The sequence below is a fragment of the Dromiciops gliroides genome, chromosome 4 (assembly GCF_019393635.1).
Source record: "Dromiciops gliroides isolate mDroGli1 chromosome 4, mDroGli1.pri, whole genome shotgun sequence".
Lineage (NCBI taxonomy): Eukaryota > Metazoa > Chordata > Mammalia > Microbiotheria > Microbiotheriidae > Dromiciops > Dromiciops gliroides.
In genome coordinates this window covers 339,455,563-339,469,365 of record NC_057864.1, presented here as the reverse complement: position 1 = coordinate 339,469,365, position 13,803 = coordinate 339,455,563, and the positions used below count along the sequence as shown (strand labels likewise).

The following is a 13,803-nucleotide window of genomic DNA, read 5'->3' as shown; positions in this document are numbered from 1 at the left end:
TCTGCTCATCTCACTCATCATCAGCCCACGCAAGACCCTCCAGGTTTCTCTGAACTCCTCCTGCTCATCGTTTCTTATAGCACAATAGTATTCCATTCCATTCCATTCATATACCACAACTTGTCCAACCATTCCCCAATTGATGGGCACCCCCTCAACTTCCAATTCTTTGCCACCACGTAAAGAGCAGCTATAAATATTTTTGTACATGTGGGTCCCTTTCCCCCTTCCATGATCTCTTTGGGAATAAGACCCAAAAGTGGTATTGCTGGGTCAAAGGGTATGCACAGCTTTATCACCCTTTGGGCATAATTCCAAATTGCTCTCCAGGATGGTTGGATCAGTTCACAGCTCCACCAACAATGGATTAGTGTTCCAATTTTCCCACAGCTTCTCCAACATTTATTATTTTCCTTTTTTGTCATTTTAGCCAATCTGAGAAGGTGGTACCTCAGAGTTGTTTTAATTTGCATCTCTCTAATCATTAGAGATTTAGAGCATTTTTTCATATGGGAATAGATAGCTTTGGTTTCTTCATCAGAAAACTGCCTGTTCATATCCTTTGACCATTTCCCAATTGGGGAATGACTTGGGTTCTTATAAATTTGATTTAGTTCCCTATATATTTTAGAGATGAGGCCTTTATCAGAAGTACTGGCCTCAAAAATTGTTTCCCAGATTTCTGCCTCCCTTCTAATTTTGGATGCATTGCTTCTGTTTGTACAAAAATTTTTTAATTTAATGTAATCAAAATCATCCATTTTGCATTTTATAATATACTCTATCTCTTGTTTGGTCAAAAACTGTTTTCCTTTCCAAAGATCTGATAGGTAGACTATTCCTTTCTTTCCTAATTTACCTATGGTATCACCTCTTATGTCTAAATCGTGTATCCATAAAATAACTTTTTTCAATGATTCAAAAAAAGTTTCATTCTAATGGTTCCTTGGGCATTAGTAGCAACATAAGTGATTTTAGATTTGTAGAAATATTAAGTGGATTCTGTATCGAATGTATGAGAAATCATGGTATCTGTTTTTAAAAATAAACTGCTTACATGTTTGCTTACTTGTCAGCCTATTCTGTACAAAAGCAGAGTAGAGAACTTGCATCTTTTTTAATCATCTGGTAATATAATATGACTTTCCCCCTCTCCAAATGCAATTTACTAAGAACTTTTCCCAAATTAAGAGAAAACATCTTTACAAAGATCATTTTACTATTTTTATTAAAGATAATAAAGTCTTTTCACTTTTTTTTTTTCACTTTTTTTTTTTAAGTGAGGCAATTGGGGTTAAGTGACTTGCCCAGGGTCACACAGCCAGTAAGTGTTAAGTGTCCGAGGCCGGATTTGAACTCAGGTACTCCTGACTCCAGGGCCGGTGCTCCATCCACTGCGCCACCTAGCTGTCCCTTTTCACTTTTTAAGGATAAAAACCATTTACTATTTCTACAAATGTGTCACTTTAATAGGACAACTCCAATTCACTCTTCTATGATTCTTTATCCCTTTTGAGTTTGCTTAAAATATGACATATACCATCATTTCAATAATTTATGCCAATATATTTTTTCCTAAGTCTTACATCAAAACCTTTAAATTCCTCTTCATCAGAAAATATGTCTGCAAATAAAACATGCACCACAAGTTCTCCAAGCTTTCCTTAATATTTCAGTTTTAATAGAAGTCCAGGCAAAAGCTATGTTAAATATTGTAGATTTGGTATCATAACAAGAAAAAATTCAGTAGAGTATCTTCATGATTCACCATTTTTCTCAGGATATCTTTATTTATTTGTTTGTTTGTTTTTTTTGAGGCAATGAGGGTTAAGTGACTTGCCCAGGGTCACACAGCTAGTGCCAAATGTCTGAGGGCCGATTTGAGCTCAGGTCCTCCTGAATCCAGGGCTGGTGCTTTATCCAGTGTGTCACCTAGCTGCCCCCTCTTTTATTTATTTTTTAGAGGCATCGAGGTGGTGAAGTAGAGTGCTGGACCAGCAGAACCTAAGTTCAGGGCCTGTCTCAAGACACTTACTAGCTTTCTGACCCAAGAGCAAGTTACTTAACCTCTGTTTGCCTCAATCACCTCAACTGTAACATGGGGATAATAACCCTTCCAGGGTTGTTGTGAAGATCAAATGAGATTATATCTGTAAAGTGCTTAGCACAGTGCTTGGCACATAGTAAGTGCTATAAAAATGCTAGCTATGATTAATATAATTTTTTTAAAACCCTGTACAATGCCTTGGTACATAAACTGAATCAACAAAGTAAAATTAGTAGCTGGGAAGATGGCAAAAATATTAACAGATATTAATGTTGTTTCACAATAGTGAGTGCTACAATTATGTTAGTCAATTTCATGGCCAATATGGAATTGTAGAATAACAAACATGGTATGTGTGTGTGTGTGTGTGTGTGTGTGTGTGTGTATACATATCCAGATTACAAATAAAAATTTGTTCAATGGAGATATGTTCAGGAAATAAATTAATGACACTTTCTCCTCTCTGTTTTGACACTCTCCTACTGTAGTTCTCTTTTAACCTGTATAATTAATCCCTTTTAGTCTCCTTTCTAGGATAATTAACCTCAGGGCTTGGTGCTGGGGCCTCTTCTTTTTTCTCTGAACTCTTTCTTTTGGTTCTCTCATTGGCTTTCCTAGGTTAAACTATCATCTCTACACAAGACTCCTAAACCTCCACATAGCCCTCAGTTCTCTTCTGTGCTTCAGGCCTACATTTCCAAATGCCCTCTGGACATGTCAGAGGCCTCACAGACTCAGTATGTCCAAAACCGACTCCTCTATTTCTGTCAAGGGCATTAGTATTCTTCTAGGCATCTAGATACCCAAGCTAAGATTCTTGACTCTTCTTTTATTAAGCACTGTGGGTGCTTAATAAATGCTTGTTCACTGGTTGGTAAATTACAGGTCTTATTGATCCTAATTCTACAACTTCCCTCACTTTCCTTCGCTCCTCTTCATTCATCCCACAACTACCCTAATCCAGGTCCTCATCACCTTTTACCTAGACTATTGCAATAACCATTTAAATGGCTCCCCTCACTCCAGTTTCACAGCATTCAATCCATCCAATCTACCAAATTGCCAAAGTACTCAGTAATACCAAAGCACAAATTTGACCATGCCATTCTCCTACTAAGGAAGCTTTAGAAATTCCTCATTGCCTCAGTATCCTCCAGCCAATTTGATGCTGCTCCCCATACACTACATTGCATCTCTTCATGTCTGAAATGCTTTCCTTATTTCTGCCTCATAAAACTCTTAACGACTCTCAAGGCTCAACTCAAAACAACAGGACCAGTAAATTTTATGTTTGTCAGTAGCTTTATACTCCAAACTGTCCTCAGCAGAATGGAAACTGGTTGATGGCAGGAACTGTCTCATTTTTGTTTTTCTATCTTCAGTCCTTTGCACAGTGCTTGACACATAAGAGGTGCTAAATGCTCAATGAATTGAATTTCTAATAGCACAATAAAATGTGAAACCTGAAAACCAACTGTCAGAAAATGCATATGAATGGTTCACTCAGTCAACTGTATTTACTTATAAAAATCTTTTGCCTTCTCACAAAAGCTTAGGCCAAAGACAGAGGTGCCTTCTGATCATTTTAGCAAAAAACATTTAAATTTATGCACAAGGACACTGTTGCTTAAAAACTCTCTTTGACACCGAACTACCAAAGAGTTGGAGCAATTGTCCTTTCCAACTCTATGTCACATAGTATCTATGAGTCAACACTGTATCTGGCATCAGAACACTTGTCTATGATGAGATGGTTGGATTTGTTGGCCTCTAGGGTCACTTAGAGCTCCAAATTTACATTCCTATGACTCCTATTTTCATTATCTTCAAGATGCCAATGATCTATTTTCTATCTTAATTTCACAACAACTCATAATTCTCATCATTTTCACTCATATTCTGGATGATTGTCATAATGGTAAACTACCATCAATATTTTACAATAAACAGGGGAAAATATGCAGAGTAACTGATTACTAAATGACTCATCCCAAAGCTAGATATAAACAGAAAAGCATTCAACTGTTCTCAGCTAGTCAACCCATTCCAAATGCTCTTACAAATACTTATGTTGACCATTAATTTCTTCTGAATCTTCTGAAGGAACAGACATTCCTCAGTACCCAGTTCACTGTTATAAAAATTGACCATGTGTTATGGCATAAAGGAATTATAAACAAATGTAAAAAGGCAATTAAAGTAAATGTCTTTTATAGATTAAAATGCATAAAAATGATAGAGTAGTTTCACCCCACTCAGTAAATCCCAGTGACTCCCCATTCCCTCCAGGATCATATACAAAATCCTCTGCTTGACATTAAAAGCCTTTCATAATCCAAGTTCCCCTCCTACCTTTCTGGTCTTACACCTTACTCCTTGTCATGTACCCTTTGATTTAGGGACACTGGTCCCCTTGCTGTTTCACTAACAAGACCCTCCATCTCTTGGCTCTGAGAATTTTCTCTGGCTGTCCCCCATTCCTGGAATGTACTACTCTGTTCTCATCTTTACCTCCTGGCTTCATTCAAGTCCCAAATAAAATCTCTAGCCCCTCTTAATTCTAGTTCCTTCTCTCTGTTAATTATTTCCCATTTATTTTGTTTTTGTTGGGTTTTGGGGGCAGGGGAGGGGCAATGAGGGTTAAGTGACTTGCCCAGGGTCATACAACTAGTAAGTGTCAAGTGTCTGAGGTCAAATTTGAACTCAGGTCCTCCTGAATCCAAGGCTGGTGCTTTATCCACTGAGCCACCTAGATGCCGCCCTCCCATTTATTTTTGTATGTAGCTTGCTTCTGCCTATTTACGTGGTTGTTATCTATTTCATTACACTGTAAGTACCTCAAAGGCAAGGGCTTTCTTTTGCCTCTTTTTTGAATCCCCAGCTCTTAGTGCATACATAATAGGTGCTTAATAAATGCTTAATGATGGAATATAAGAAGGTAAAATTATCCTTAATTGAATATGATAATGGTATACTTAGAAAACCCTAGAGAAACAGTAAAGCAAGATAGTTCCTGACTTGAATATCCTGTAGTCACCTAAAACTCAACATGTCCAAAACAGAACTCATTATGTTTCCTTAAAAAACCCATACTTCTTCCACTTCTGCTTCACCATTTTTTCTAATCATCTAGGGTTATAAATTTGGAGTCATTCTCAGTTTCTCTTTCTTCATCTCATCCCAAAGGTTCAATCAGTAGCTCTACTATGGAATTGCCACTCCCCCAACACATCTCTTGCATCCATTCACTTCACTTATTCCAAAAACATCCTAATTCAGGTTCTTATTGCCTCTTTACCTCTTAATTGTTCTTCCTGTCTACAACCCCTCCTCTCTCTACCCTCAACATAGGTGCCAAAGTGTGTATTAAAGCACATCTAACCATGTCACTTCTCTGTTCAATAAGCTCCTCATTATCTCTAGGATCAAATAAAATTTCCTCTCTGCCATTTAATTCCTTTCACAACCTGGCACCAATTTAGTTTTTGAGGATTATTGCATATTACCTGTCTTCATGAACTCTATCATCTCCAGCTAAACTGATCTCCTTGTTCTTTCCTCACAGCTAACATTCCATTGCCTATCTCTGTACCCTTGTATAAGATATCCCCTCATGTGTGGAATACAATCCTTTTTCACCTCTGCTTCTTAGAATTCACAGCTCTCTTCAAACCTCATGTAAAATGTGACTTTTCCGAGGCTTCTGATCCCCTGCTAGTTTGCTAATGGCTCTCTTCTAAATTATCTTGTATTTATTTTATATCTACTTCACATATACTTAGCTGTGTACATGTTGTTTCCCTATTAGAATATAAAACTCTTGAGGGTAGCTTTCTTTTTGGTCTGTATCCTCAGCACCAAGGACAGTGGTTGACACATATTAAGGGCTTGATAAATGTTTGTTGATTGATTCATGGTTTCAGTCAGGTAACAAGCCACAAAATTAATCCACAAGAAATTTTCAGCATTTCTAAATAGTAATAAAATTGGGAAGGAATGGTTAAAAAAATCATCCAAAATAACTACAAAATGCAAAATCATTCCATAGTTAATCTACTAATACACTCATGATATGTACACAAATTGTCACAAAAATCTTAGTGCAGTTCTAGGCTATTAAAATTCAAAAGTGCACTAAAACTTTTGAGACACCCTGTAGCACTACAACTATAAAACATTTTTTAAAAATGTAAATAACCAAAGGAACAGTCCTTGCCATGGATAAGCCATGCCAATATAATATAAATGACAATATCACCTAAATTACAATTTTAGTGCTACCCAGAAATAGAACTAGCCAAAACAATAAGACAATTCATTTGTATGGGGAAAAAGGTCTAGAATATCAAGGGGCATAATGTAGAAAAGAAGGAATAAAGGGGTGGGATAGCATAATCAGACCTCAATATTATAAAACAGTAGACCTCAAGCCTGGTTTTAGAAAACATAAAAGTAGATTAGTGGAGGAGATTTGAAAAGTAAATAGAAGCAACTAAGAATAGCAGTCTGACATTTCATAAAGCCAAGAACTGAAATTAACTGGAGGACTCTCAAGCAAAAACTGCTGAGAAAATGAGAAAGTAGTGTGACAGAAATTAGATTTAGACTAGCACTTATACCACATAGTATAATAAGCGTAAAAGGGTAAGCAACTTGACAAAGGTCCCATCATTAGAAAAAAATTCAGAAAAGAAAAATATGAGTATTGCTCACAAGTAAGGATTAGATGGAGAATTTTTTAAGCAAATAAGAGCTAGAGATCACAAAAACATAGGCAAAATAAAAAGATACAATAAACAGAAAAACTGTTAACTGGGAATATATTTGCATCAGGTATCACTGATTGACAAAAAACTGATATCCAATATATACAGGGAACTGAGATAAACCTGTAACTCCAAGAATCATTACCTGATAGATAAGTTATCAAAGAATAAGAATGAAGTTTCAAAAGAAGAATTGCAAACAATAATAATTTTAAAATATTCTTCAAATTATTAATAAGAGAAATGCAAATTAAAATAGAGTATTTTTACTATGCAAATTGGGAAAGGTTATAAAAAATTGTAATAATTAATATAGCAGGCAGCTAAGTGGTGAATTGGCATAGCCATTCTGGCTTTCAAATTGGAATTTAGCAAGAAAAGTAATTATCTATACTGTTTGAGTCACTAATCCCATTATTCCTGGGAATATATTCAGAGAGACACAAAGATTCAAGGTACCCCCAAAACATTCATAGCAATCTTTTGTGGTACTAAAGAACTGGAAACAAAATGGATGCTCATTGATTGAAGATTTAATAAATTATGGTACATAATGGAATATTAATTATTGTGTACTAAGAAATACTATGATAAATTTAGAGAAACAGGGATACTTGTATGAATTGTTGTAGAGTGAAATTAGCAGAACCAAAAAAAGATATACACAATGATTTGGGTTTTGTTATGTTCCTTAGTTTGGCATGTTCAATAGTTCACTGCTATATGGAACTCAAAGAGGAAATTCCCTCTACTAAGGCAGATCTGAGTTAGAGTTGAGAGGTTAAATCTCTTGCCTAGGATCACAAAGTCAATAAATATCAGCAGTAGGACTCCCAGGTCTTCCTGAGTCTGAGAAGTAGGCTGTCCTCATTCATTATGATTACAACAAATAAGTGAAAAGATCACCAGGTGAAAGGCAATCTGAGTAAATGAAAAACCAATGGTAATACTGGAGAACAGATTATTTTTTTTAAGGTATATTAAGATCCAGAACACTTTTGGAATCAATTATATTTAACTTTGGCAGTAGAGACAACTACTCAATAAGTCAGGGAATATTATTTGGTTTCTAGAATTTTCTGATTAGTAATATGCTAAATATCAGTTTTCACTGGCTATTTTTTTGTTTTCCATTAGATTGTGAGCTTCCTTCAAAGTAGGGACTGTCTTTTGCCCCTTTTTAATCAAATGATTCTTTACATTTGTAAAGAAAGCACTTAGCCAGTACTGGCTCATAGTAGGAGCAATATAAATGCTAGCTATTATTATTGGGTCCTCAGTGCTTAGCAGTGCTTGGCATTAAGTAGACCGAATTAATACATAATATACAAATAGTATAATTATACACTATGCAACTACATATATATAGTATATAGTTACACTATCTATAAAGAGTAGATACATGTAATTCGTTTGTTTCCCCATCAACAGTAAATAAGCACTATTAAGTGCATGTATTATATAATGTATATTACATATCTATTTGTACTATCGACATGCACATTTATGTACTTGTATACTTTTATGTGTGCATATGTACATATATACATATTTTAAACGCAGTTTCCTTTTGTACTAAAATTTTGAGATACAGTATATAAGGGCTCGCTCGGAATAATGCTTTTATTTCCTTAGGGCCTAAGATCAGCTAGGTTTTTTTTTCCTTGAGATCCTTAAATTAGATATAACAAATGCAGTTCACCATCCCCAGGGATTTCTCTCTCAGTAGTAATCAAGGACGACATAAGTAGAGGTGCTGGGGGAAAAGTGTTAGAGTAGCCTGGCGATCATGAAAAAAGAGGAACTCAAATAGGAGATACCCGGTTGAGAGCCAGTGTGGAGGTCATCTATCTCCTTTCTCTTTCCCTGGGAGGGCGGCTTCCAGAATGTCTCCGGCCCGAGCCCTCCCAGCCAGATGGGCTCTCACTGCTGCCTGAACCCTGCACCCTTCCCTTTCCCCCCACATCCAGCTCCCTCAGATGGGGCCGTTTCCATTCTCCGAACAACGTTCAAGAAGAGCACCGAGAAGCACTGTCAAGACCAAGGTCGCCACCCCTTGCCCCCGAACCTCTTCATTAAAGAGTCCGGCGAAGCCTCTGGAAGCTCACCTGGTTCCTCGCCGCCAGCCACAACTCGTTTCGCTTCCTGAGAGCCGTTGGAACGCTAGGCAGTCGGCTTCCTAGGCAACGCCGCGCTTCCTTCTGGAGGATGTAGTTCCGGTCGCGTAAGGCAACCCTCTCGTAGCTTCACGAGGACTACACTTCCCAGAAGTCATTATGAGGGAGCCTGCTCAGAAGCCTAGTGTTATTTAAAAATTGAACACCAGTCGCCGTTTAGGAATTATCCTAGAGTCTCACTTCCTTTGTACATTGCCTTTTCCTGTGCTCTGCCAAACTCTTAGAGTAGATACGTTTTTCTTCTTTTTTTAACCAGAAGGTGCCTCTAAGGCCCGGGTAAATATTCTCTCGAAGGCGGGAAAAATTTAAGGGCTTAGTACGCATGCGTCCCTCTTCTTCATTTTCAAGACTACCCATGCGCGGTGGCTCGCATCAATTAGCTTAGGTGGTCTAGTCCGCGGCGGCTGGAAGGGCGGGGCCTTCTCCAATGGCTTTGCCTCGGCGGGTCCGGTCCGCCGGGGCGGGGAAGAGGGAGCTGGGCCGTAGGGGCGGCTCCCAGTTTGTGCCGGGCGGAGAAAGGGGAGGGACCGGACCGCCGTGGAGGACCCCCTCTTCTCCCCTCCCCACTCCCGCCCTCTGGGCCGGTCCCCGCCGATGGGGCAGGGCGAGGGGGCGGGTTTTGCGCCTCGGGCCCAGCAGCAACTTCGGCTCCCCAGGCTCTGTCGGGGTCTCCGGGTGCCTCCTGGAGCCGCGGGCATTCGGCTCTGACCTCGTCAGGGGGTGGGGTAGGTGAGAATTTAGGCGATTCGGATTAGGACTATCGCCAGCCTGCCAACAGCAGCACCATTTCGGTGGAGAGACAACACAGAGAGAGAGAGAGAGACGGGCCGCCGCCCCCCACCCCCCTCGCCAGAACTGCTGCTTTCTCTGCTTCTCCGGAATTCAAACCAGGAGCCTGGGGTCAGAGGGAGGCGCACACCGTTCTTCTTCCCACCTTGCCCGGCCCTCCAGCCGGCCGCTCTTCACCAGACCAGGAGCGGGAGGGAGGGGTTGCGAGAAGGCGGGGCCTTGGGAGAAGGCGGGACCAGCAGAGAGGACTGAACAACTAGGGGGGGGGGTGGGGGCGGTGGTGGTGGTGGTGGAAGAAGAGACACCCCCCTCCCCCGGGGGGTAAAAAAAAAAAAAAACAACCCAACAACTCCCAACTGACAGACGAGCTCTGTTCGTTGGCCACCCTCGTGGGAAGAGCACGGATTTGACAGCTCCCAGGCGTGAGGACCGATGCTGACCCCGCTGGGCATGCTAGTGAGGTTTCCTGGCTCCTCGCAAAGACCTCCAACCCCGGTGAGATATTAAGTGGTCTGGCTGGTTGCCCCATGCCCATTATTTTTAACCGTCTTCAGAAAAAAGACCTTCCTTCCAAGGCTGCCTCTTGTTGGAGTGAACTTTGTACGGTAGAGGACCCTCAGCATCGGTTTCAGAGACGCTGCCGTCTGCTTTTCCCAGTCCTCCGCACTACGCGAGTCTGCAATTGACGATTGAAATCCTATGATTGGCTCCCAACTAGAGCCCAGGCCGAAACCGATTCATCTCTGGGTGTAGCTCTCAAGGTGTTTTTGGCGACATGGTGAAAGGAGACTGAAGATTAAAAGTGGAGGGGGGGCGAGAAATCCAAGGACGCGATGGCTGAGGGGGAGAATGAACTTAGGTGGGAGGGATTGTGCAGCAGAGATTCAGCTACTAGAGACACAGCGCTGGAAAACGTTAAACAAGCAATCTTGAGGAAAACTGAGTCTCTTCGTTCTGTGAAAGAGCCGCCTTATCGTTCATCTGAACAGCTTTTAAATGCCGTCTCTTGGGATGGACTCAATAAAATCCTTGCTCGTCTGCTCATGCTTTCAAAGCGGTGTCCCTTTAAAGACGTAAGAGAGAAAAGTCAATCTATTTTGAAATGTGTCCAGGTAAGAAAGAGCACTATTCGTACTATTGTTTTTCGCTGGTTAACGGGGATGGGATGGGGATGGGAGGGGGTGCAGTTTCTATTAATTAAATCCATATCCCAATTTTTGTTTAGGGGCAGGAGTTTTGTTTTGTTTTTTTAATTTGGTGTCCGTAAACTTGTTTTTAAAAATATTTTTATAATTATTTCAATAGAATTGGTTCCCTTTGTAATCCTATGTATTTCTTAGTGCATTTAAAAACAGAGAAGGGATCCATAAGGCTTCATCAGATTGCCAATTGGGGTCTATGACAAAAAAGGTTAAGAACCCCTGTTTTGAGAGATTATTCTGTGAAACAAACAAACAACAAAACAAACAAACCTGTAGTTGGATTGCCCGGGTTAAAATAGAAAACGTCTCTTCTGAACTTTAAGTAAGGTGTTACATATGTGTGTATTTAAACACATAATGATGAAATTGTTTTCCATCTGGAAGTATATGTAAAAGTTACTTATTGATAATTACAAATAAATACGTGCTTTCACTTATATCCATTTTGAATTTATATTCCACCTTTGTTAATGAAACCTATCCAACTTGCTTTAAATATTTTTGAATACTGTAACTTCATTTAAAAGCCTATAAAATGATAGATTCACCCTTTCCTAATTAACCATTTTTTAAAACTTTAAATAGTATGTGAAATAGTACCAATTTTTTTCTGTTCTCAAAGGAAATTAATTTTCCTCCAAATTAAAGGTTGCAAGGTCAGAAAACAGTTCATTTCCTTTTTTCCCCCCAAAATTAAAAACAAACATAACTAAACAAGCAGCAAAGTATTCATTGTGATAAGGAGGCTCAACTTTTTAACTATATAAAACCGAATTATTGGCTATTCTGAATACTATGTTTTGTGCTGTTCTCTTTTTCAAATAATATACTTTGTTCTTAAATTAGTTGGAAGTTCAGTAGATAATGCTATTTTCTATCCAATTTTAATGTGGTTTTCCTTATTTTCTGAGAAAGTGCTTAAAAGGCTATTTTCTATTCAGAATGCAAATTAATACGTATGTAATGGGTATGTGTATGCTAGTCATTTGTATTGAAGAGTACTTTCTAAGTTGTATGCAATACCCCTTTTATACCGTTTTCTAAATAAAATAAAATCTAGCTTTTATATACATAGCACTTTAAGGTTTTGCAATATCCCTAAGAAATAGGTGATATTACTAATTGTTCTTGTTTTACATTAATTCTCATTATGTAAATTCTGAAAGAAATCTGCATTCCAAAAAAATCCTGTTAACTTCACTATACAGTGTTGTGCTCTTGATCCTGCCCCATTCTGTGTTTTCTCTCCCCCTCCCACAACCCCCATCAAAAACAATAAACAAGCAAACCCTCCAAGTGAAAGGAGAATTGGAGGAAAGTATGTTACCACTGGACAGGGGGCTTGGCTAGAGACTTCCTACTGAAAGAGACCTTTGCCCTGCTGTGCCCACGTGTCTGTCTATCCCAAGTCTTCCGTCTGTCAGCATTTGGATACATGTCTTTTCGTCTTCTTTCTCTTTTTCACCCCCAGGTGTCTGTGCCCCACTATTCGCCCTCCTGCTCTTCCCTCTCTGTCCCCAGCCACCCATGTGTTTTTGAACCATGGGCTGACCCCTTCTCTGCTCCAGTGGCCTCCTCCTCCCCTTCTCCAAATTGGAAGGCAATGATAAAGGGAGAGCTGTCTGTATTATTCCTACTTTACAGATGAGGAAACTGAGGTAGACAGAAGCTATGTGAACTGCCTAGGGTCACACAGCTAGTGTCTGAAGCCACATTTGAACTCGGGTGTTATTGACTACAAGTCTAATGATCCTACTTACTATGCCACCTAGCTGCCTCAAATGTATCATCTTAGCTGTTTTTATGGAAATCTTTCCCTTTTCCCCCCAAAGGTTCTATCATTTATTTATTTATTGAGCTTTGATCAACATTTTAATTTAAAGTTTTGAGTTCCAAATTCTATCCCTTCCTCCCTCTTTTCCCTCCTCCTTCCCTCAGGCAATAGGCAATCAGATATAGGTTATACATGTACAATCATGTAAAGCATTTCCATATTACTCCTTTTGTATAAGAAGACTCAAAAGAAAAAATGGGGGAAAAAAGTGAAAAATAGCATGCTTCAGTCTGTACTCAATCAATATCAGTATTTTTTCTCTGGAGGTGGATAGTATGCTTCTTGCATCACTGTATTGCTGAGAATAGCTAAGTCATTCACAATTCTTCACTGAACAGTATCTGACCTCAGATACTTACTAGCTGTGTGACCCTGGGCAAGTCACTGAACCCCAATTGCCTTAAACATCCAAGGCCATTTCCAGTTGTCTTGATGTATATATCTTGCCACTGGACCCAGATGGCTCTGGAGGAAAAAGAGGTTGGTGACCTTGCACAGTCCTCCCTCACTTAATTCCAATTCACTGCAAGTCATAGCATCACCCCAATGTCATGGTCCTCTTCAAGAACGAAGGACAACACATATAGCTCTTACTATGTGCAACATTCTCCTGGTTCTGTACACTTCATTATATGTCAGTTCATGTAAAGTCCAGGTTTTTCTGAAATCCTTCTACTTGTCATTTCTTATAGCTTGTTTTAGCCATTCCCCAGTTGATAGGCATTCATTTGATTTCCAATTCTTTTAGCCACAAAAAGAGATGCTATAAATATTTTTTTTACAAATAGGTCCTTTCTCCCTTTTTTGGGATGTCTTTGGGATATAAACCTAGCAGTAGTATTGCTAGATCAAAGGGTATGCACAGAACATTGGACAATCAATGGTCACTTTATGACAAAGGGATATCTTTATGAACAACACAAGATGAAGTTATTGTACTATTATAATATGATGTCCATAGCAGCTATTTGCCTTATTGTTAAATGCT

General features: G+C 39.3%; 2 protein-coding genes across 7 annotated transcripts in view; one reads left to right on the top strand and one right to left on the bottom strand.

Moving 5' to 3' along the window:
- The window catches only part of CEP57L1 (centrosomal protein 57 like 1), an 86,157-nt gene extending 77,093 nt beyond the window's left edge, over positions 1 to 9,064 (bottom strand). For 5 of the 6 annotated variants that reach the window (XM_043999716.1, XM_043999719.1, XM_043999718.1 and 2 more), the window contains exon 1: positions 8,922 to 9,060. The gene's annotated coding sequence lies outside the window, so the exon portion shown is untranslated. Of the gene's footprint in view, positions 1 to 8,921 lie in introns of all 6 variants that reach the window. The other variant, XM_043999722.1, reaches the window with a different exon arrangement.
- Positions 9,065 to 9,668: 604 nt separating this feature from the next.
- Positions 9,669 to 13,803, top strand: part of SESN1 (sestrin 1) — a 125,235-nt gene continuing 121,100 nt past the window's right edge. Inside the window, exon 1 of the mRNA XM_043999712.1 lies at positions 9,669 to 10,891. Coding sequence (XP_043855647.1) covers positions 10,613 to 10,891 — 279 coding nt within the window. The 5' untranslated portion in view covers positions 9,669 to 10,612. The remainder of the gene's footprint in view (positions 10,892 to 13,803) is intronic.